The 23,687-nt window shown below is 40.2% G+C and overlaps 1 protein-coding gene across 1 annotated transcript; it reads right to left on the bottom strand.

Moving 5' to 3' along the window:
* LOC115918716 (exostosin-2-like) lies at nucleotides 1-12,504 on the bottom strand. Its single transcript, XM_030987801.1, has 11 exons — nucleotides 12,394-12,504; nucleotides 10,555-11,131; nucleotides 9,353-9,559; nucleotides 8,102-8,294; nucleotides 6,366-6,505; nucleotides 5,085-5,310; nucleotides 4,115-4,298; nucleotides 3,042-3,208; nucleotides 2,458-2,601; nucleotides 1,450-1,578; nucleotides 1-431 (listed from the first exon to the last, which is right to left on the bottom strand). The coding sequence occupies exons 2-11, from the start codon at nucleotides 11,058-11,060 to the stop codon at nucleotides 210-212; spliced, it is 2,118 nt and encodes a 705-aa protein (XP_030843661.1). The 5' UTR covers nucleotides 11,061-11,131; nucleotides 12,394-12,504; the 3' UTR covers nucleotides 1-209.
* Between the last annotated feature and the right edge of the window lie 11,183 nt (nucleotides 12,505-23,687).

Raw genomic sequence — 23,687 nt, forward strand, 5'->3', positions numbered from 1 at the left:
GCAAAACTGAGTCGCACCTACAAACTCCCAATGGTATGGTAATGCTTCAGTTCTCCGGGGACGTTGTCCTTGAAAGGTATTGATAGCTTTGACTCTATCATGACTTTGTCCTTGTAAAACTGAGTTGGACCTTCCAGCTCTCTCTGAACTGCAGCTTCAAACTTGAGTTCTTTAATACGGATATTGTTCTTGTCAAATCTGAGAAGCACCTACAAACTCCCAATGGTATGGTAACGCTTCAGTTCTTCGGGAACATTGTCCTTGTAGAGCACCGGGTCCGCCCTGAACTGGACAGTCTTCAGAGGCATCATGCCGTATTCTTTCTCAAACTCCATGATGCACTCTGACCTCTCCACCATGTGATTGAGATCAGCCGAGATCATCTCAACGCTGGTGCACTCCGGACACTTGAACTTCTTCCTTGGAGTGACCTAAATATGGAGAAAATAAAATAAAAGCCTGACTAAGCATCACCAATTCAAAATTTGTCTTAAGACACATTTATTCAAGATTGTATTTGATGATTAATTTACTCTGTTCACATTGATGTGTATTTCATATGTATTGTAATTTGTAGGTTTATTTGCACTTTTTTGTTTTGTTTAATATGCCATTGTTTATCAGTCTACTTTGTTCACAGTTTGCTATAGCGCTTAGAGACTTTGGTGGTAAGCGCTTTATAAGCAACATTTTTATTATTATTATGTATTATTGTGGAGGTGCGATGGCTCAGTGGTAGAGCAGTGGTCTCGGAACTAGGCTATCCCGGGCTCAAAACCAAGTCGATGTGTTAGTAGTAGCCCTTGGAGAGGACTTAAAGCCATCACTCCCTAAGTTGTTTACTTGTAATAGCAGTCGGGTAAAACAAATCACCATCAAAGCATCTAAGAGTAGGTATGTACATGTATATTGTCTACTTTAAAGGACCATTATTTCAATGGAATACAATTTGGTGATATGTCCATTTTCCAAGAGTGCTAAAGACATGTCAAACTTGAAGCCTGTATTCTACTCTGAAAGCAACACTGGCTTTAGGCTCTGTTTAAAGTCAAGTTTAACAAAGAAAGACAGACAACAGTCAAAGTTTTATCTTTGTTTTACATGAAAGGTCACATACTAAGCCCTCACAGTGCCACCAGATCTTAAGTGTTTAAAAAGCAGTATACACACAATTTAAACTACTTTCCAATACAAATCAAACTTGTATTAAAGTAATTGGGCTATCCAAATGCTCATTCAATTAGAGACGAGCGTAATCCAAGGATGCCAGTTCGAATTGAACAGAGGACCTGAAAATCTTCTAGAATGGGCTATTTAGTACACAAAAAAGCCTTAAGCATGGCCTGAAAATAAATCGCCAGGGCATGAATTCAGGCTTTTGACTGAAAACTGGCATCCCTGGTAATCAAATTCCTGGTGAGAAGCCTGCTTGGCCTTCTAGGATCTTACCTTGATGGGTGCCTTTCCTGTGATGTTAGCGATGAGGAAGTTCATAGCGATGTCTTCACAGTTCATATGGTCATCCACCCAGGTCTTGATGTGCGGCGTCATCTTATGGGTGTAGGCGTAACTGAAATACTGCGATTTAAAAATGGAAAATTAATAATAATAATAATAATAATAGCTAGTTTTTATATAGCACTTTTCACGACTGCAGGCCCTCTCAAAGCGCTTTACAAATATATATTATTACCCCGGTCATCGGATTCAGGCTTACCCGCCACATTGATGCACATTCTCCACTCCCTGGGGAGCATTCCAGCCAGGCGTCATTTTTACAAGCGCACACTTGCTAATCTAAGCACATTACCTAGAATTACAGATTTCTACCATCTGCCAACCAGTACGATTTAGTCGTATTTAGTACGATTTTTAAAAGCAAATACGACAGTACGATTTTCCTCAATAAAATATGATTTTTTTTTTTTAATTTTTTTTTAATTTTTTTTTTTTGTGGTGGTATTTTGTGTGTGTGTGTGCCATTTTCAATGGCAAAATGCCCATTCTGTCCTATAAAGCATCTCACATCGGCAATTTGGGGATGTTCATTGGGTCATCGAAATCATCAGTCGTGACGAAATCATGCATATTCAACCAACGATCCATAAAAAAAAATTCTTCCTTATGTAGGAACTGTAAGAGGCATTGATCCGCGTAACAGTCTGTGTTTATTTTTAAGAATACAACTTTTGTCAGCAAAATACAACTTTTGGGATTAAAGAATACAGTTTTTGAACTCCAGAGGTTGGCAGGTCTGCCTTCCCCTCTCCCTCTCCCTTTCCTCTCTCCCCCTTTAAATAACCCAACATATATCTCTTACCTTATGGTAAAATGCAGCACCAGTGAACACCATCGAGTGGTCATCATCCCCCCCCCCAAAAAAAAAAAAAAAAAAAAAAAACTTGCTTTCCCCTCTCTCTCTTCCCTTTCAAAATCCCAACATACAGCATCTCTTACCTTATGGTAGAACGCAGCACCTGTGAGTACCATCGAGTGGTCGTTCATCCACTCACTCTCGTACTTCCATTTGCCCTGGGCTTCATCCCATAGATGGAGACGACTTGGGAAGCCCACAAGACGATCAGGAAACTCTCTCCAAACCTGTATTACAAATCAGTGAAAGGATACTATACTATGATGACTTTAGTTTAATACTGTTTAAATCCCCACTGCACTACTTATAGCTACTTGAGCCCTCTATATAGGAAACAATGCCTAATCAGTGCCTGTTGGTCCCCCATGATCCCCTTTTTCTTATGTTAATTGAGAGCTGATTTGATAAGATAACTACCTGTCAGTGACCTTGCAGGGAGGTCTAATTCCCCCGGCCAAACTAGTACAGACGGGCTTTGAATAAATGAAATTAAAATTATTGAAATAAGGCAAAAACACAAACAAAAATGACATATTGTGTAATCCCAGATGCCTTGCACAGCAATTAATTAATGTATATCCCCAAAGTATATTCATAATAGATAGGAAATTCAAGAACTCTCTGTTTTAATGACAAAAAGGGAACATAAACAAAGATAGATTCTTACCCCATAACCAAACTCCAGCTCATCCGGCGTCAACATAACAATATCATCATCGATGGCCAGAATGCACTCGGTCTCAATCTCGTCGTAAGGATAGAATCGGTTGCTGAGTTTGTTCTCTTTTGTCTGCACTACCTTCAGAGGTTTGTTGATCTTGGGCCATCTATCAGCTACAGGAAAGAAGCAATGAATGTGGGATTATGTAGTATTTAAAACTGAAAGAAACCAACAACCTAATCAGCGAGTAGTTTTCAAAATGTTCTGTTTAATAGATAATACAGGGAAGTCTGAAAAAACAAGACCTGATGTTTGGATAACTCGCTGGAATGAAATAAATCCTACTCCCACAACTTTACATGTACAAGTACAATATACGCTTTCTCTGCAGATGTGGAGAATTTTCACACTTCAGATTCAACACCGTAGATATCATGCGTACGGCTTACATACATACGTGAAAATGTGGATACTACTGTCTGACTGAGTGGTTTCTTGATGATTCCAGACAACCAATACCTCGAAGAGACTCGGTGTCTGCGAGATTTGCTTGATGATATCATAAACCTATCTAATGTTTCTATCTTCTATTTATCCATCCAACTATCTATTCATCCCTCCATCTATTAATCCATCTATCTCTCAAGAAAATCATCATCCCTACTTACTTGGGGGAGGTGTCTTTTCTTGATGATTCCAGACAACCAGAACTTTGGAGAGACTCGGTGTCTGCGAGATTTGCTTGATGATATCATCAACCTATCTATTGTATCTATCTCCTATTTATCAATCCAACTATCCATCCATCCCTCCATCTATTAATCCATCTATCTCTCAAGACAACTATCATCACTACTTACCCGGTGGAGGTGTCTTTTCTTGATGATTCCAGATGACCAATACCTTGGAGAGACTTGGTGTCTGCGAGATTTGCTTGGTGATATCATTAACCTATCTTTTTTTCTTTCTATCTCCTATTTATCCATCCAACTATCTATTCTTCCCTCCATCCATCTATCCATCCATCCCTCCATCCATTAATTCATCTATCTCTCAAGACAACTATCATCACTACTTACCTGGTGGAGGGGTCTTCTCTTGGTGATTCCAGACAACCAATACCTTGGAGAGACTCGGTGTCTGCGAGATTCGCTTGATGATCTCAAAGAGACTCTGTTCCCTGTCGTAGGTCAGGACGACAGCAGTGAAGCCATGTGACTTGGGCGGGATGATGGGAAGGAACAGAGGATTCTGGGCACCTCTCTAATAGAAAGATAGGAAATATAAACTTCTATGAGATGTTGGTGGTTGGTATACAAATAATACACATCAGTGAGGGCATTAGTAAGAATTACCCACACGAGGTACCTTTGGAACAGTCTAACAGTCTAATTATGATTTATTTGTTTTATAAAAATGATGTTTTCTAACATGATTTTGGTAATGACCGGTCATTACCTTTGGATAATGACCGGTCATTACCCAAATTAAGCGCGATTAAGCACGTCATCATCTTATAATTTGTTTTACCTGACTGCTAAGAAAGCAACCAGGGGTTTAAGTCCTCTCTGATGGACTTGGTAATGAGGATTAATGCCTTACCAAAGGGCACTAGCGCATGGACCTGATTTCGAACCCGGAACCTCCCAGTTACAAGACCACTGCTCTACCACTGAGCCATCACGCCTCCATGAGTCGTGATATAACTGTATAATTGTATTATAAAGTTTTTATTTTAACCAAAATGGTTCAATAATACATGAACCGTAAACAGAATTATTGTGTGATGATCCAGCACACATTTGGTAAATGGAGCCAGCAAAAAATAACTATTGAAATTGAAGATTGAAATTAGGAATTCCAAATTGTTGAATAGGTGCCAGTACTGTAATGTGATGTTGGAAAAAATCTCCCATTTGCTATTAAATACACAGGCCCGCATTCAACTAAAAATGGTAGTTGAATATGTTTCTTTAAAACATTGTTAATTGTTAAATTGTTATTCCTCAGATTAAATATCAAACTTGAGAAAGCAGAGCATGTTCTTACTCTCGGGGTCTCCTCGTTCCACCAATCATAGTCCTTTGCCTTGTAAGGGAAGGCGCGATCGTTTATGATCTGTAGCGTCGTCAGCGTGACGTTGGCAATGCTGCTGAAGTAGCGTTGCCATAGAAACCGGACCTGTTGTCTCATCTCGTAGATGTGCTCTAGCTCCACGGCATGCAGGATGTCGGGAAGATCCGGGATGCGATCCTCTCGGACCACCAGCGACGCCCTAGGGGTCAAGAATGATAACAATAATGAAACTTGCTTAGACTTCAAGATAGTTTTAATGATAACAGTGGGTTCTTGTATTATATAGCTCTTATGTCTTTTTAGATTTGACACTCAGGATACAACTCAGTACAGGTACTAGTCATGCAAGTACAAAAAACATTGATCGTCTAAGGTAGATTACTAGTATGAGTTTATTGGACATCTCTTTCTTTTCTTTCTTTTTTTCAATCTTCTCCTCCTGCTTTCAGAGATGACCATTAGGATAAGAAACATCTCTATTTAAAGGTAAAGACCAGTATTGGAAATGCCCCAATTTCAAAAAATGAAATGGAAGCTCTCATTACCAATCATGTGAAAGAATATGTTTTGACTAATACATGATGATAACAAATTTGCCGGGAAACCGCCTACTAATTCATATATTTGGTAAATTTGTTTCTCTTATGGTCTGTGAGAGATATAGGGTAGTCCCATATATATCTTTCTGTGTATAGTGCTTGTAACTTTACGAAGAATGGGCCAAATTTCTTATCATTTTGATGATTCCAGAACCTTGCAGATGCTAAATGCCAGATGATTAACCTTTTCTGATCGATTCCACAACGTTTCGTTCACAATGCAATCGCATGACCATAACTGGTCTTTACCTTTAATACTGACACCACAAGTACATGTACTTTCTGTTCATTGAACCAGTAAACAGATAAGTGATAGGGCTTTTCAGTTATTGACCCCAAAACCTGGAACTCATACCCCCTGTACTAAAGTATTGCCATACTCACACAGCTTTCAAATGGTGTCTGAAAACACATCTTTTCTAATTTGTTGTAATACTCCTCTCTGTTTATAATCAATGTAAGCTTTGTACGATAATGTTCTCTCTCTCTGTTTGTTTGTATTTCTTGTTTATGTGCTTTGTATCTAACGAAAATGCGCTTTATAAATGTAATATTTTTATCATTATTATAACAGGAAGGGCTTCAGAGGGGGATGCTTCAGTCTTCCATAAAACAAAAACCAAATTCTTTTGAAAAGGATAATTAAGTTTCGTACCTTTTCCAGTCGATGACTTCGGAGAAAGGCAAGATGTAGGCATCGCTGATGATGACTGGGATACAACCGGCTTGGAGTGCGTCACTCAGGGCTGCTTGCCCAAGGCGGGTCCGACGTAGCACAATACAAAACGTAGCATCCTAGAGCAAAAACGAAAGTATTTGATTGATTAAGAAAAAGGAGCAAGGATTTGATTGTTCTGAAAATAACATGAATTATACACAGTGTGTAAAAACACAAAGCTGAAAAAATAAATATCAAGGAAAAAAAATATGGGTAAATTACGCAAAGATAACACTTCTAGCAATCATTCAGAAACAAAAAAAGAGAGTTTTATGAAAGGTATTTGTCTATGCATCTAATGAATTGTTTATCATTGTTGAGTCATCATTAGAAAGCCTGGTTTTTTCCTGCTCCAGTGATGTCACATTTGTAATAACAGATTAGCTTTTCCCTTTCACTGAACATTATCATTGATCTAATCATTGGCGATTTATTATATGAATTTCAGATTTGGAAGTTTGGCCTGGTAGAATAAAGAGTAAGACCCCGTTCTCACTCACTTTGAAAGTGGTCTTAGTTAGACCGCTCCAGACCGCTCCAGACCGCTCCAGAGGAACAGGTCTTGAGGAACGGTTTGCGAGCGTTCACACTCCGAGTTTTTATGGCTCAAACCGCTCCACGAGTCAAAGTGGTCTTGTTGCTATGGCAGCTCAGGTAGGCGGGTCAATTTTTTCGCGCGCGGAATCCAAACCCTATGTCACCTGATGTCCCGTTCGCGACGCGTCCCGTATGTATATGTTTAGTGCCTGCCCGATCGCTCATCACGCGGAACGTCACTTACGTTCAAAGTACGCTTTCCGTTCACATTGCACGTTAGAGCGCTCTGGAGCGCTCTTAATAAGACCAGCTCCTCAAGACCACCTCGGAAGGTGGACTTCTGGAGCGGTCCAGAAGTCCGCTTCCTGGACCACTTTGAGCGTTCTCACTCACCTAAGAACCGCTCCTGAGGAGCGGGTCTTAGTTAGAGCGCTCCAGAGCGCTCCAACGAAGTGAGTGAGAACGGGGTCTAAGAGTTGCAAGTAATCGTTTCTCCAATGATCAATTTTAACTTCACAATGAATAGTTAGTTATGATTACTTTTATGTTAATGACACCATAATTAAAATAGCTGGAAGCTATGTTTCAGAGTACCGTAATTAACGTTGTATTAACCACACTTTTTTGCCGCCGAAAAAAATTCAAAAGTCGGGGGTGCGTCTTATACACAGTTTTAAAGTTTCGATTTATGCCCCTCCACCTGGCACTATGCCTGGCAATGTCTCCCAGCTCACTAATCGGTGTGTTGACTCACCACTCGGAAACTAGAACACTCAAATTTGTCTGTCATCTTGGTTTGAAAGTAATCTTTCTGATAGATCTCAATATGTACCGGTAGTTTATAATAATAATTCCTCCAATTTGTCTTCTACTACACACGGCATACCACAAGGTTCTATCCTAGGTCCTCTACTGTTTTTTAATTTACTTTAATGATCTTACACATTCAACTGCACCTCGCAGTTAAATGAAAGGGCTTCCCATATTTTTTAACACGGACCTGGCTTGCTGCCGACAAAGTCGGCAACCAAAAAAAAAAAAATTTAGGGCGAAAAAGAGGGGTACGGTTAAATACACGAGGGCGGTTTATAAAACGTTAATTACGGTACAAGAATTAACCAGGATTGCCATCTCACCTGTAGTATATGAGGATAGCCGAAGGCTTTGTTGTCCTGGCACCTCTTGAATGGATCCGGGAGACCCTCCTCGGTCTTGCACTCGTCCAGGACCTGGAAGTCTGGGTTGGTGCTCGCTATGGTCAGGAGCTGAGCCTGGTAGTCAGGGTGGATACCGGCTTGGGTGGAGACGGCTAAATAGGGGCGCACCGTGCTGAGGTGGGGGGGGGGGTGACAAAGAGCAGAGGATTGAAAATAGGTGCCCCGACGTTTGCTGTGGCGACAATTGCTCCAGGCTTTCGCCATAGCAAATTAAAATTGTACGGAATAAACACTTTATCATTTGTACTTGCGCAGATGCATTTCTAAACTACAAGTGTTGTGCATAAATTAACCAATGATTTGTCCAAGTTTAGATTAGTTACAACGATTAACATGTTTTTTTACTTACATCTTATAACAGTTAAAAAAGCTTTCAGAATACCACCCCAGCAGCTCAAGAGGAGCTAGTCACTTTCCACAGTAATAACAGATAAACAAAGTCCTACCACCTCTCTCCAACCAGCGCTATAGTTCTCCTTAGAACTATAAGCTAAGAAAGATAACCAACAGTCTTTTTCAGGACTACACACACTCAAAAAAGAAAGATTACCTAGAGTCCTTTTCAGGTCTCCCTAACCCTCTCTCCATCTCTCTCACATGGTGTAACCGCAAGCCTTCTGTATATATTTACATCACCATGCAAGCCGATACTTATAAGCAGCATAAACAAAGTCATTATATATTAAGGCTGTGCATAACCGTGTAATGAGGTACTCGAGTACACTCCCAGGCTTACAGGCGAATACTTGAATACTCAACGGCCATTTTTTTTCTTCATTTAAAAAAAATTAAAATGGGGGCCGTGTATTCGAGTAAGAGAAATTGTACTTGAGTAGTTGTCGACAGAGCAAGTACTCAAGTATTCGTGTACTCATCGCAGCCTTATTATACATTATATTTAACAACTGTATGGGTGACTCACTCAAAAGGCCTTTCGCTCATTTTGACAGAGGATATGGTGGTGCTGAAAACTGGTATACTGACATCATAGCCAGGCCTATAGGTCCAAGATGTGTTACAATGATTAACATGTTCTACACTAATATAAAAGTTAACAGAGTTATCAGAAAACCACCCCAGCAGCTTAGGCGGAGCTGGTCACTTCACAAAGTAATAATGAATTAACAAAGTCAATAGACATTATATATAACAACTGTGTGAGTGACTCACTCAAAAGGCCTCTCGTTCATTTTGACGGAGGAGATGGTGGTACTGAAGACTGGTATACTGACATCGTAGCCGGGCCTGTAGCTCCAGGAGGAGAACCCCCCACCAGCCAGGATGGCATTGCCCCTGGGAACATCCAGGGCCGTGTGGAAGTCTGGTATGGTCCCTGGGAGCATGTTGAAGAGCAGGTGGTTGGTACCTCCGTTCCATCTACACAAGACAAACAGTTTGATTACTAATTAGTAAATACCATGTGAGAAACACTGTGGTATATGTAGTGGAGTCTCTTGATCATCCATCTGATTCTTTCCCAGTCCCCCTCCCCCCCCCCTCCCCCATCTCTCTATCTCTCTCTTTCTCTCTCTCCATCTCCATCTTCATCTCTATTTCTCTCCCTCTCTCTCTTTCTCTCTTCGTCTTCATCTCTCTCTATCTCTCTCTCTTTCTCTCTCTCCATCTCTATCTCTCTCCCTCTCCATTTCTCTCTTCATCACCATCTCTATTTATCTCCATCTTTCTCTCTTCATCTTCATCTCTCTTCATCTCCATCTCTCTCTCTCTCCACCTTCATCACCATCTCTATTTCTATCTTCATCTTCATTTTCATATCCATCACCATCTCTATCTTTCTCTCTTCATCTTCCAGGGGTGATAGTGAGCACTAAAAAAAAAATAGGTTTTTTGTTTTCCCCTCAACTACGCCCCCCCCCCCCCCCTTGAGTAAAAAAAAAGAAGAGGATTCGCGGGGGGAAAATGGCATCTAACAAAATTCCCCCCTTTCGAGTAAGAGAGTTGGGAAAAAATAGGGCAAAATAGAGAAGACTAGAGAAAATAAGGGGGGAATCGGAAAAAAACGGATAAAATAGGGAAGAAAAAAAAAATCTGGTAAAAAAAAAAAAAAAAAAAAAAAAAAAAAATTAAATCGGGAAGAAGAAAAAAAAATCGGGAAAAAATCGGGAAAAATAAAAAAAAATCGGGAAACCGATTTAAATCGGGTTTTTATCAGGCCTGATCTTCATCTTCATCTCTCTCCCTCTCTCTATCTCTTTCTCTCTTCATCTTCATATCCATCTCCCTCTCTATCCCTCTCCCTCACTCTATTTCTCTCTTCATCGCCATCTCCAACTCCATATCAATCTCTCTCTTTCCCCTCTCTCTCTTTCTCTCTCCATCTCTCTAGCACCACCCAAGATGTATGGACCTACCTTGGTAGCCGATTCAAGACTTGTCCCATCTCCTTCACTCTCATCGTGTTCTGGTTCAGCAGGTCGATGGACGGAACAAGCAGACACGCCTGGTCCGCATTCGACGTGTAGAACGGGCTGTTTGCGATGGCGTTGAGAACCTCGTAGAACTCCCTCGAAATCTGGCCCGTTATGGGCACCCCACCCTCGTCCACATACTTCTTCATGGGGTAGATATAAACACTGATTCTGTTGGTCTCCGAACCACATCGGTAGACGTCAAAACAGTCATGGTAGTGGCACTCCTGCACGGTCTTTGCCCCCAGCGGTGCCCCTTCCGAGACCTTCACCTCCGGCAGGTTTTTGTAGCTTTCAATATGATACCTCGGCTGCTTCTCCGACTCGATGGAATGGGGCCAGAACTGGAAGACGCCGGTCACGATGATTCCAGCAAGGATGACCGAGAAAAGAGCGAGGTAGAATGAGTGGTATTTGGGCCTGAGCTTCGGCCCCCGTGCCTTCTTCATCTTGCTGGGAGAATTAGATCGGTGAACAAGCCGAGCGCGAAACAGGCATCGATCACCACACTACCATTTTCCTGTAAAAAGAAAAGATAGAAACCAGAAGAATGAAAAACCTTTCTGATGGGTCTTACGATATGATATCAATTTTCCTTATGATGATACCCATAGGTCTAGGCCTAGTGGATTTCATTTTGAAATTGAAATTTGAAGTTTAGAGTAAAGGAGCCCGTTTTCGGCCACTTAAGACAAAATCCTATTTTTAGGACTCTTTACTTCCTATTTATTATCATTTCTTGTTCAAATCATGAAGCAAATATTATTATTATTTAAACAAAAAAAGAATCCCAGAAAAAAATCACGAATTGCCATGATAATATTCATTTCAATTTTCAGTTTTGGAGCCAGTTATCGGCCGAGCGTTTCAGTTTACGGCCGCATGTACAAAGTCAATAGGAAGCGCTCGCGCGCGCCGTGCGTTTCCGCGCTGATGTACAGCACAAGCGGGCGGAGCAGGTATCCCACGCCGGAGCTCCCTGGTGCTCGCCTGGCCGAAGACAGGCACAGCGGTGATCGGAAGTTGGAATCTGAATTAGACAGAGATATCGTGTGTGCGTCGCGGTGTGCGGCTGCATTGATTTAATACATGCGATGAGATACTTTTGAGCTTGCGACTAGCACAAAATCGGGCTCTAAATCTGAAAAATACTTGAAATAAAGCACATTTTATGGTACCCATATTTCTTACAGACACGCGTAAGATACTCGATTTTTCAGATTTGGGTAGCGGGACCGGCGATTACATCGCTAAAATGTGATATTTTAGGATATATTTTCCATTGCAAATGTGGTTCTTCAGTGACACTGGCATGGTATGGTATGTGTGGGATATGTGTTATGCTATTATGCGATGTATTTTAGAGTGATTTTACCTTGCATCCAACCAATCGGCCGAAAACTGGAGCTGGCCGATTACCGGCTCCTTTAGCTTTACTCTAGATCTAGAGGTCTAAATAAAAATATTAAAATCAAAGGACAAAGATCATTCCTAAAATCTAAACTTTATGATTTACATTCAAATAATAGGGTTTTATATAAATGTCTACTATTTTTTGGGCAGTAATATAGGCCTAATCAATTTCCAGCAAGAAATGTCCTCTTCTTCCACAAAACAAACCAACAAACACACCAAACTACACACGGGACTACGCGGCGCTTTGTCATACGAGATCCAATGCACTCTCCATTTTCAAGTTGGCTCGGCCTTTACCGATTTTTAAAGCCAATTATTCATGGACATATCACTTTGAATGTGGGATTTTCAACTACATGTACTCACCTTGTACTGTTAATCAACTAATATGCATCGCTATTGATGCCTAAAGTCGAGGAATCAAGTAGTTTGTCGACGTGTTTTTGTTATGATATCCGGTAAATTGTAATCCCCAACCGACGTTAGATGGCGCTCTACACATTTTGCATTCGTACCGTACGTACGTTTGCGCTTGCATGCAAAGCTGAGATTCGGATCAGAAACGTTCTCTCTTCACCTCCCTCCCTCTCTCTCCCTCCCTCCCTCCCTCCCTCCCTCCCTCCCTCCCTCCCTCCCTCCCTCCCTCCCTCCCTCCCTCCCTCCCTCCCTCCCTCCTTTGCTTTGGGCAACACATTTACCAAATTAAAAAAAAAAGCAACACATTTACCATTTTGGCAACAACTTTACCAAGAATTGGCAACAAGTGGCAAAAATTGGCAACAACATTTCATGAGAAATTCCCCCCCCCCCATCTCCCTCAATCCCTTCGTCCCTTGCTTTGGGCAACACATTTATCAAATTGGTTTTTTAAAAAGCAACACATTTAGCATTATGGCAACAACTTGACCAATCACAGGCAACAACTTTACCAAGAAATGGCAACAAGTTTACATGTCATGGGAAATCCCTCCCTCCCTCCCTGGCTTTGGGCAACAAATTTACCAAATTGGTTTTTAAAAAAGCAACACATTTACCATTTTGGCAACAACTTTACAAATCATAGGCAACAAATTTACAAAGAATTGGCAACAAGTTTACATGTCATGGGAAATCCCTCCCTCCCTCCCTTGCTTTGGGCAACACATTTACCAAATTGTTTTTAAAAAAGCAACACATTTACCATTTTGGCAACAACTTTACCTATCACAGGCAACAACTTTACCAAGAAATGGCAACAAGTTTACATGTCATGAGAAATCCCTCCCCTCCCACCCTCCCTCCGTCCCTCCCTCACTTTGGGCAACACATTTACCAGTTTTTTTTTTTTTAAAGAAACACATTTACAATTTTGGCAACATTTTTACCAATCACAGGCAACAACTTTACCAAGAATTGGCAACAACTTTACATGGGAAATCCCTCTCTCCCCTCCCTCCATCCCTCCCATGCTTAGGGCAACACATTTACACAATTGGTTAAAAAAAGCAGCACATTTACCATTTTGGCAACAACTTGACCAATCACAGGCAACAACTTTACCAAGAAATGGCAACAATTTTATATGTCATTGGAAAACCCTCCCTCCCTCGCTTTGGGCAACACATTTACAATTTTGTCAACATCTTTACAAATCATAGGCAACAAATTTACAAAGAATTGGCAACAAGTTTACATGTCATGGGAAATCCCTCCCTCCCTCGGCCTTGCTTTGGGCAACACAATTACCAAATTGGTTTTTGGAAAAGCAGCACGTTTTTTTTTTAAGCAGCACATTTACCATATTGGCAACAACTTTACCAATCACAGGCAACAACTTTACCAAGAATCGGCAACAAGCTTACATGGGAAATCCCCCCTCCCCCCCCCCCCTTCCTCCCCCTCCCTCCCTCCCTCACTCCCTCACTCCCTCACTCCCTCCCTCCATTCCTCCCTTGCTTAGGGCAACACATTTACCAAATTGCTTAGGGCAACACATTTACCAAATTGGTTTTTAAAAAAGCAGCACATTTACCATTTTGGCAACAACTTTACAAATCATAGGCAACAAATTTACAAAGAATTGGCAACAAGTTTACATGTCATGGGAAATCCCTCCCTCCCTCCCTTGCTTTGGGCAACACATTTACCAAATTGGTTTTTAAAAAAGCAACACATTTACCATTTTGGCAACAACTTTACCAATCACAGGCAACAACTTTACCAAGAAATGGCAACAAGTGGCAAAAATTGGCAACAACATTTCATGAGAAATTCCCCCCCCCCCCCCATCTCCCTCAATCCCTTCGTCCCTTGCTTTGGGCAACACATTTATCAAATTGGTTTTTTAAAAAGCAACACATTTAGCATTATGGCAACAACTTGACCAATCACAGGCAACAACTTTACCAAGAAATGGCAACAAGTTTACATGTCATGGGAAATCCCTCCCTCCCTCCCTGGCTTTGGGCAACAAATTTACCAAATTGGTTTTTAAAAAAGCAACACATTTACCATTTTGGCAACAACTTTACAAATCATAGGCAACAAATTTACAAAGAATTGGCAACAAGTTTACATGTCATGGGAAATCCCTCCCTCCCTCCCTTGCTTTGGGCAACACATTTACCAAATTGTTTTTAAAAAAGCAACACATTTACCATTTTGGCAACAACTTTACCTATCACAGGCAACAACTTTACCAAGAAATGGCAACAAGTTTACATGTCATGAGAAATCCCTCCCCTCCCACCCTCCCTCCGTCCCTCCCTCACTTTGGGCAACACATTTACCAGTTTTTTTTTCTTTAAAGAAACACATTTACAATTTTGGCAACATTTTTACCAATCACAGGCAACAACTTTACCAAGAATTGGCAACAACTTTACATGGGAAATCCCTCTCTCCCCTCCCTCCATCCCTCCCATGCTTAGGGCAACACATTTACACAATTGGTTAAAAAAAGCAGCACATTTACCATTTTGGCAACAACTTGACCAATCACAGGCAACAACTTTACCAAGAAATGGCAACAATTTTATATGTCATTGGAAAACCCTCCCTCCCTCGCTTTGGGCAACACATTTACAATTTTGTCAACATCTTTACAAATCATAGGCAACAAATTTACAAAGAATTGGCAACAAGTTTACATGTCATGGGAAATCCCTCCCTCCCTCGGCCTTGCTTTGGGCAACACAATTACCAAATTGGTTTTTGGAAAAGCAGCACGTTTTTTTTTTAAGCAGCACATTTACCATATTGGCAACAACTTTACCAATCACAGGCAACAACTTTACCAAGAATCGGCAACAAGCTTACATGGGAAATCCCCCCTCCCCCCCCCCCTTCCTCCCCCTCCCTCCCTCCCTCACTCCCTCACTCCCTCACTCCCTCCCTCCATTCCTCCCTTGCTTAGGGCAACACATTTACCAAATTGGTTTTTAAAAAAGCAGCACATTTACCATTTTGGCAACAACTTTACAAATCATAGGCAACAAATTTACAAAGAATTGGCAACAAGTTTACATGTCATGGGAAATCCCTCCCTCCCTCCCTTGCTTTGGGCAACACATTTACCAAATTGGTTTTTAAAAAAGCAACACATTTACCATTTTGGCAACAACTTTACCAATCACAGGCAACAACTTTACCAAGAAATGGCAACAAGTTTACATGTCATGGGAAATCCCTCTCTCCCCCTTGCTTTGGGCAACACATTTATCAAATTGGTTTTTAAAAAAGCAACACATTTACCATTTTGGCAACAACTTTACCAATCACAGGCAACAACTTTACCAAGAAATGGCAACAAGTTTACATGTCATGAGAAATCCCTCCCTCCCTCCCTTGCTTTGGGCAACACATTTATCAAATTGGTTTTTAAAAAAGCAACACATTTACTATTTTGGCAACAACTTTACAAATCATAGGCAACAAATTTACCAAGAATTGGCAACAAGATTACATGTCATGGGAAATCCCTCCCTCCCTCCCTTGTTTTCGGTAACACATTTACCAAATTGGTTTTTAAAAAGCAATATATTTACCATTTTGGCAACTAATTTAGCAATCATAGGCAACAAATTTACCAAGAATTGGCAACAAGTTTACATGTCATGAGAAATCCCTCCCCTCCCACCCTCCCTCCGTCCCTCCCTCACTTTGGGCAACACATTTACCAGTTTTTTTTTTTTAAAGAAACACATTTACAATTTTGGCAACATTTTTACCAATCACAGGCAACAACTTTACCAAGAATTGGCAACAACTTTACATGGGAAATCCCTCTCTCCCCTCCCTCCATCCCTCCCATGCTTAGGGCAACACATTTACACAATTGGTTAAAAAAAAGCAGCACATTTACCATTTTGGCAACAACTTGACCAATCACAGGCAACAACTTTACCAAGAAATGGCAACAATTTTATATGTCATTGGAAAACCCTCCCTCCCTCGCTTTGGGCAACACATTTACAATTTTGTCAACATCTTTACAAATCATAGGCAACAAATTTACAAAGAATTGGCAACAAGTTTACATGTCATGGGAAATCCCTCCCTCCCTCGGCCTTGCTTTGGGCAACACAATTACCAAATTGGTTTTTGGAAAAGCAGCACGTTTTTTTTTTAAGCAGCACATTTACCATATTGGCAACAACTTTACCAATCACAGGCAACAACTTTACCAAGAATCGGCAACAAGCTTACATGGGAAATCCCCCCTCCCCCCCCTTCCTCCCCCTCCCTCCCTCCCTCACTCCCTCACTCCCTCACTCCCTCCCTCCATTCCTCCCTTGCTTAGGGCAACACATTTACCAAATTGCTTAGGGCAACACATTTACCAAATTGGTTTTTAAAAAAGCAGCACATTTACCATTTTGGCAACAACTTTACAAATCATAGGCAACAAATTTACAAAGAATTGGCAACAAGTTTACATGTCATGGGAAATCCCTCCCTCCCTCCCTTGCTTTGGGCAACACATTTACCAAATTGGTTTTTAAAAAAGCAACACATTTACCATTTTGGCAACAACTTTACCAATCACAGGCAACAACTTTACCAAGAAATGGCAACAAGTTTACATGTCATGGGAAATCCCTCTCTCCCCCCTTGCTTTGGGCAACACATTTATCAAATTGGTTTTTAAAAAAGCAACACATTTACCATTTTGGCAACAACTTTACCAATCACAGGCAACAACTTTACCAAGAAATGGCAACAAGTTTACATGTCATGAGAAATCCCTCCCTCCCTCCCTTGCTTTGGGCAACACATTTATCAAATTGGTTTTTAAAAAAGCAACACATTTACTATTTTGGCAACAACTTTACAAATCATAGGCAACAAATTTACCAAGAATTGGCAACAAGATTACATGTCATGGGAAATCCCTCCCTCCCTCCCTTGTTTTCGGTAACACATTTACCAAATTGGTTTTTAAAAAGCAATATATTTACCATTTTGGCAACTAATTTAGCAATCACAGGCAACAACTTTACCAAGAAATGGCAACAAGTTTACATGTCATGAGAAATCCCTCCCTCCCTCCCACCCTCTCTCCCTTACTTTGGGCAACACATTTCAGTGGCGGATCCAGGGGGGGGGGGCACAGGGGTCTACTTCCTTCCACTCTTCCTTCCAATACATCCTTTAAGAGGCTTTGGTGCCTTTTAACATGACCAAAGTATTTCATTTTTCTCTCCTTAACTAACCCTACTAGTACAATTTGTTTACGCCCTGCCATGTGCAATATCTCTTTGTTGGTTTTAATTCGTTTCCAGGATATTTTCACCAAACTTATATAGGTGTATAAAAGGCTAATTCGTGAAATTAAAAGACGGAAATCAAGAACAGCAGTTCATTCTGAGTAAATATCAAACATCTGTTACTATTGTTATTCTCATCATCATCAGCAGTAGTAGTAGTAGTAGTAGAAGTAGTAGTAGTAGTAGTAGTAGTAGTAGTAGAGTAGTAGTAGTAGTAGTAGTAGTAGTATAGTAGTAGTAGTAGTAGTAGTAGTAGTAGTAGTAGTAGTAACATAGTAGTTATATTATTATTATTAGTAGTAGTAGTAGTAGTAGTAGTAGTAGCAGTAGTAGTATTGTTATAATCTTTATCATCATCACCATCTGATTCATCATAATTATAGCAATAAAATTAGTAATCCTCATCACCATTGTTGCACTTATGTCTTCATTTTTGCAGTTCATAGGTGAATTTCTTGCTGTTGCAAAAAAATGCCACACGTTGCGCCCCTCTCTTTTCCACTTCCTGTCTTTTGAATTGGATGCTAGAATTCTTCTAGAAGCATAATGCCGATAAAACGTCATTACACTATGTAAACTTTTAACTTGAAAATTTATGACGCATTTTGTTTACCCTCTGTTACATAGCGTAAACTTGATCTATTTCAGAGTGTTCGCTGTAACGATGAAAGTTTTTCATAAATAATATTTCATCATACATTGACGCAGAGCTTTGTTTTACGCGCTCTCTCTCTCTCTCTTTCTCTCTCCCTCCCCTCTTTCTCTCTCCTCCCCCCTCTCTTGTTAAAAATGATTACAAAACAATGAGCAATGATATTACATTTCCCGCTAATTTCAAGATGCAATGTAAAAGTGCGGTTGGGCTTGGGCAACCAGCCAAGTGTTTCTGACACTAAAAAAAATCATATCCAGAAATAAATGCGACCATTTGGTTTTAAACTCAGTTTCAGTTTATTGTTTCATATTTCACATGTTTCTATTTGACACAATGTTTATACAAAATAAAAGTTACTAACAAACAAACATGAATTATGTTGTCAGATATAAGAACAAAATAAGTCTCTACTTGTTTGCATGGAGAGTTACTTGAACAGATTGTACTACAAGAAGATCGAATTATGGAGGGGCAATGAAAGCAGCGCATGTAAGTTATTGGCCTCAAAGGTCATTGGGATTTATAATCTTTGAAAATAAATGGAACGAGTAATGCATGATTTAATAACATATGTATAAAGAACGAAATCAAGAAAGCAGGCTCAAAATGCTATAGTTATGTAGGTAATTTTTTAATTTTCAAAAGGTCATGGTATATAGAGCATAGATGATGACTCTTTAGGAGGGACCGTTCTCAATATGTTTAGTATAGGGAAAAGGGTCCTACAGTGGCGGATCCAGCCGGCGGGAAGAGGGGGGGGGGGGGGGCCAATCCGTGAGAAAATATTAGTTGCGACTCAGCCACCAGTGAATAAGCGGGGGGGGGGGGGGGGGGGGTAGGAGGCACTTTATTTTTTGGTCCAATTTTTCAGGAAATATTTTGCACCGACTCAGTCAGCCGGTGAATAAGCGGGGGGAGAGGGGGGGGGGGGGGGGGGGGGGGGTGAGACCACTATTTTTGTTTTTTTCACCTAATTCGTGAGAATTTTGTTTTTTGTTGACCCGTCAGCCCCCCCCCCCCCGTGGATCCGTGCCTGCAGATGATCCAGACGGCGTCAAGGGGGGGGGGGTAGCCAAATGTTAATACAAAATTTAGTGCCGACTCAGCCGGCCGGCGAATAAGCAGGGGGGGGGGCGCTTTTGTTTTTTGTTTTATAAAGGTTAACTTTACGTTATTATCCTAATTGTTTTTATCGTTTTGGGGGCTAGAGGGGGGGGGGCCGGGCCGGAATAATCGCTACGTGGATCCACCCCTGCTTCAGATTACAATCTATACAAATTATTATAAGGATAAGAAGAAGAAGAAGATGACGATGATCATCATCATCAACAACAACAACAACAACAGCAAAGAAAAGGAAGGGAAAACAACAAAACGTTAGAAGAGACGAAGAAATGAAGAATAAGAAGAAAGAAAGAAAGAAGAAATAAGGAAAGGAAAGGGAGAAGAAGAAGAAGAAGAAGAAGAAGAAGGAGAAGAAGATGGAGAAGAGGAAGAAGGAGCAACAAGATGTCAAACTTTAAACTCAATTTTATATCAATAATTTGTTGATCCATTCATTCAGCAATCAGTCGATTACTTCAATTTTTCCTTCCTTCATCCAACAACTCTTGCAAGAATTAAACAAACAACCCGTTAGTCAATTATAGAATAGAGTTACTCATTCATCCACCTGTAAATAATGACTTATTATACAATACAATTCACTTATTCATCCATCTATCTCAAACCAATTCACCTTCTATCCACTAATCATACGCCCATTCACACATTCTAACAATCTCACAAAGTTCTGATTTATAACAGGTAAATTAATAAGTAGTCCATGTCCGCATTATATAACGTTGATTCATGTAACATTTATTGAACAAAATATACAATACCATGACAGTACAAAAATGTAATATCAAAGATGGAGTATTAGTTCATTAGAAATGTATTATTACAAACTCACAGATCATCATTATTTATAAAATTGAGCAGCAAAATGTTAATACAATGAAAATTCATTTTTTAACCAACACCTCAGCATTAGTTATTCGAACTTCATGATTCTTAACATATTGGATTCATATCAATATTCGGAGACTAACCGACAGTATAGATAACGGTTGCATTTAATTGACAACAAGGAAATCGTTCATTAGAGTATCCTCATAACAAGTTCAATTATCAGACCCGGACAAGAACTGGAATGCTATGTCGGTATTTCTTGAGGGTGAATGCTGCAGCTGCTACGATGACGGTGAGAAGACCCATCACTGCGAAGGCGATGCCGACACCACGACCCGACGCGCCCGACGTCCTGCTCAACAGCTGGTCCGCATTTCCTGCTTCAGGGGCCGCTGCTCTTCCGCCGGCTCTTCCGCCGCTGAGGAAGGGGAGAAGGTTACCGCCAACTTGGTTGCCGTTAACGCCGACCATGGCAGGTGTGTCAGCAGCGTCGACATCATTGATATCGGTGTCCATATCGAGGTCGGATTCTTCGGAAGATTCTGAATCTGAATCCATGCCGAAGACGCTGGTAGACGCCCCCACGGAGCCTCCAGCGGCGGAGCCCCCGACGACGGTTTGATCGAATGGGAAGTCGAACATGGTTTGTTTCTGTGGTGCAGGTGCTCCAACAACATGGCGGACTTCCCTCGTCTTTCCTGATCTCCTTGCCTCGGTCACCAGACAGCATGCTGTTGAGATAAAGAAATAAAATCAAGAGAAATGTGATTATTCAACTTCTATGTTATAGATCAGTAGCACACTCAAGAGCCTCACTAAACCATTTTTAGAGGGGGTATATTCAAAATTTAGCCACAAGAAAAAGGGGACGTTTGTCGGATTGTGAAAAGGCCTTGTGAAAAAGATATCTAGCAGTATTTTTCTTTCTATAATCTATTAACAAAAATGATACAGCAGAACTATTCAAGATCTTAGCGTGCACCAGATACCATAACCCATGCACAGAATTGCATTTCTCAAAGACAAAACACAAATAAAATGCATTAAAAATTAGCATGATGGAACAGAACTCCCTGAGCATTGTAGAAATAATTTTTTTCTGTGACGTCTTCTAAGTTCTAAATATTAAGCCACTTACAGCTAGAATCAAGGGAAAGTGCAACAGTTTATTAAACTATAGTAGATATAAATATATAAAGACAGAAAGTTAAACTACCTGCAATAAGAGCGAAGAGGCAGATTAATTTTCCAGATGAAGCCATTTCGATTTAGAAGAGAGAACTTGAGAAGAAGATGCTACTTTATCAGTTCTTGAGCTGGTGTTCTTTTGATCTTGGGTCGCAATGTGCACTGAAGATTCCAACAAGAATCTACCGTATTTATACCTTTACTTCCCAAGCAAAAAAGTGGGCGGGGCTGGAACACCTTGCGGCAGTTCGTATCCTTCAGTTCTATTGAAGACGGTGTTAAAATGCAAGTTTGGACGTCTGTTTCCTCTGACTTGGCATCATTGGACTCATTGATTAATTCAACAAACTCAATTAGAGGCTGTTGTAACTTGTAAGCACGGAAGACCCATCGGTTGATAAGCTTAATTTCCTTCTTTGAAGCATACAATTGTTTTAGGCATCGCATTGGACAGGTAGATTGAAGATGAGGAGCCAAGTTTAAGGAAGAGAAGGGAGGGGGGGGGGAACACGATCGTAGTTAAATGCTTTTTAAGAGCCAAAATAATAGAACAATGATAGGACAGAGCGGTGATGAAAGAGTTCGAGAAAAGTTCATGTTGGAGAAACAGTTCTTCTGTTCAGGGAGGAGGAAGAGGTGTGAAGGAAAATAAGAAGAAGATGAGAAAAGAAGAAGAAGAAAAAGAGAAGAAGAAGAAGAAGAAGAAGAGAAGAAGAAGAAGAAGAAGAAGAAGAAGAAGGAGAAGAAGAAGAAGAAAAAGAAGAAGAAGAAGAAGGAGAAGAAGAAGAAGAAGAAGAAGAAGAAGGAGAAGAAGAAGAAGAAGAAGGAAGAAGAGAAGAAGAAGAAGAAGAAGAAGAAGAAGGAGAAGAAGAAGAAGAAGAAGAAGAAGAAGAAGAAGAATAGGTGGAGGAAGATGAAGAAAAGAAGAAGAAGAGAAAAAAATGAAGAAAGACGACCAAGAGCAACAAGACGAATAATAAGAGCAAGACAAAAGAAAAAGAAGAAGAAGAAGAAGGAGAAGAAGAAGAAGAAGAAGAAGAAGAAGAAGAAGAAGAAGAAGAAGAAGAAGAAGAAGGAGAAGAAGAAGAAGAAGAAGAAGAAGAAGAAGAAGAAGAAGAAGAAGAAAAAGAAGAAGAAGAAGAAGGAGAAGAAGAAGACTTTTTTTTACTTTTGAAAGTAAAACTTTATTTACAATACATATAATAATTAAAACAGATAAAAAAAATAACAGTGATGCACTTAATATAATAAGTGTTTGTGAATCATATACCAATAATCAACAACAAGTAGTACGTAATACATGAGAAAGTAACCATTAAACAATTCATAAAAAAACAATAATTTCGACGGTAGAAATTGAGAAAAAACATAAATTGTACTAAACACTGATTACAAATGATTACACATCCATAGAGTGTTTCAAAACGATTAAATTATGGGAATTCATACCTTCCAACTATGAGCTTCTTCTCAAGACAAACTTATCACAAACAACAATTAAATCAACCATGTGAGATCAATATCATCTGAAAGAAAGAGTACATTATTGTACGACCATATCTTATGAAATAACACCAAATTGTTTTGTAATTTGTGAAATTCATAATCAAGAATGACTCTGTTCTTGATTCTAAGTTTCCAAAAAGGAAGTGGATCAAGAAAACGAGAGGTACGATAAAGCCAATATAATGTGCTTTTAAGAATGACAATAAAAAAGTTGGATAGGCGCACGGCCTCCCTGTTACGACCTCTTGCATGTGGAACCAGAGTCCAGTAGAGGTCAAAGTCAATGTTTACTTCGGGTAGAAGACTTGACAGAAGATGATGAAGAAGATCCAAGGCCGGTTGTATAGAAGTACACTCGATAAAGAGGTGTAGAATAGTTCCCTTCTTGTCACACCATCCAGAAGAAGAAGAAGAAGAAGAAGGAGAAGAAGAAGAAGAAGAAGAAGAAGAAGAAGAAGAAGAAGAAGAAGAAGAAGAAGAAGAAGAGAGGAGGAAGACGAGGACAATTAAAGAAGGAAGAAAATGAGGAGAGGATGAAACGGAGGAAAGGGGTGATGATGATGATGATGATGATGATGATGACGATTATGATGATTATGATGATGAAGATG

Source organism: Strongylocentrotus purpuratus, unplaced genomic scaffold, assembly GCF_000002235.5.
Source record: "Strongylocentrotus purpuratus isolate Spur 01 unplaced genomic scaffold, Spur_5.0 spur5_scaffold_17, whole genome shotgun sequence".
NCBI lineage: Eukaryota > Metazoa > Echinodermata > Echinoidea > Camarodonta > Strongylocentrotidae > Strongylocentrotus > Strongylocentrotus purpuratus.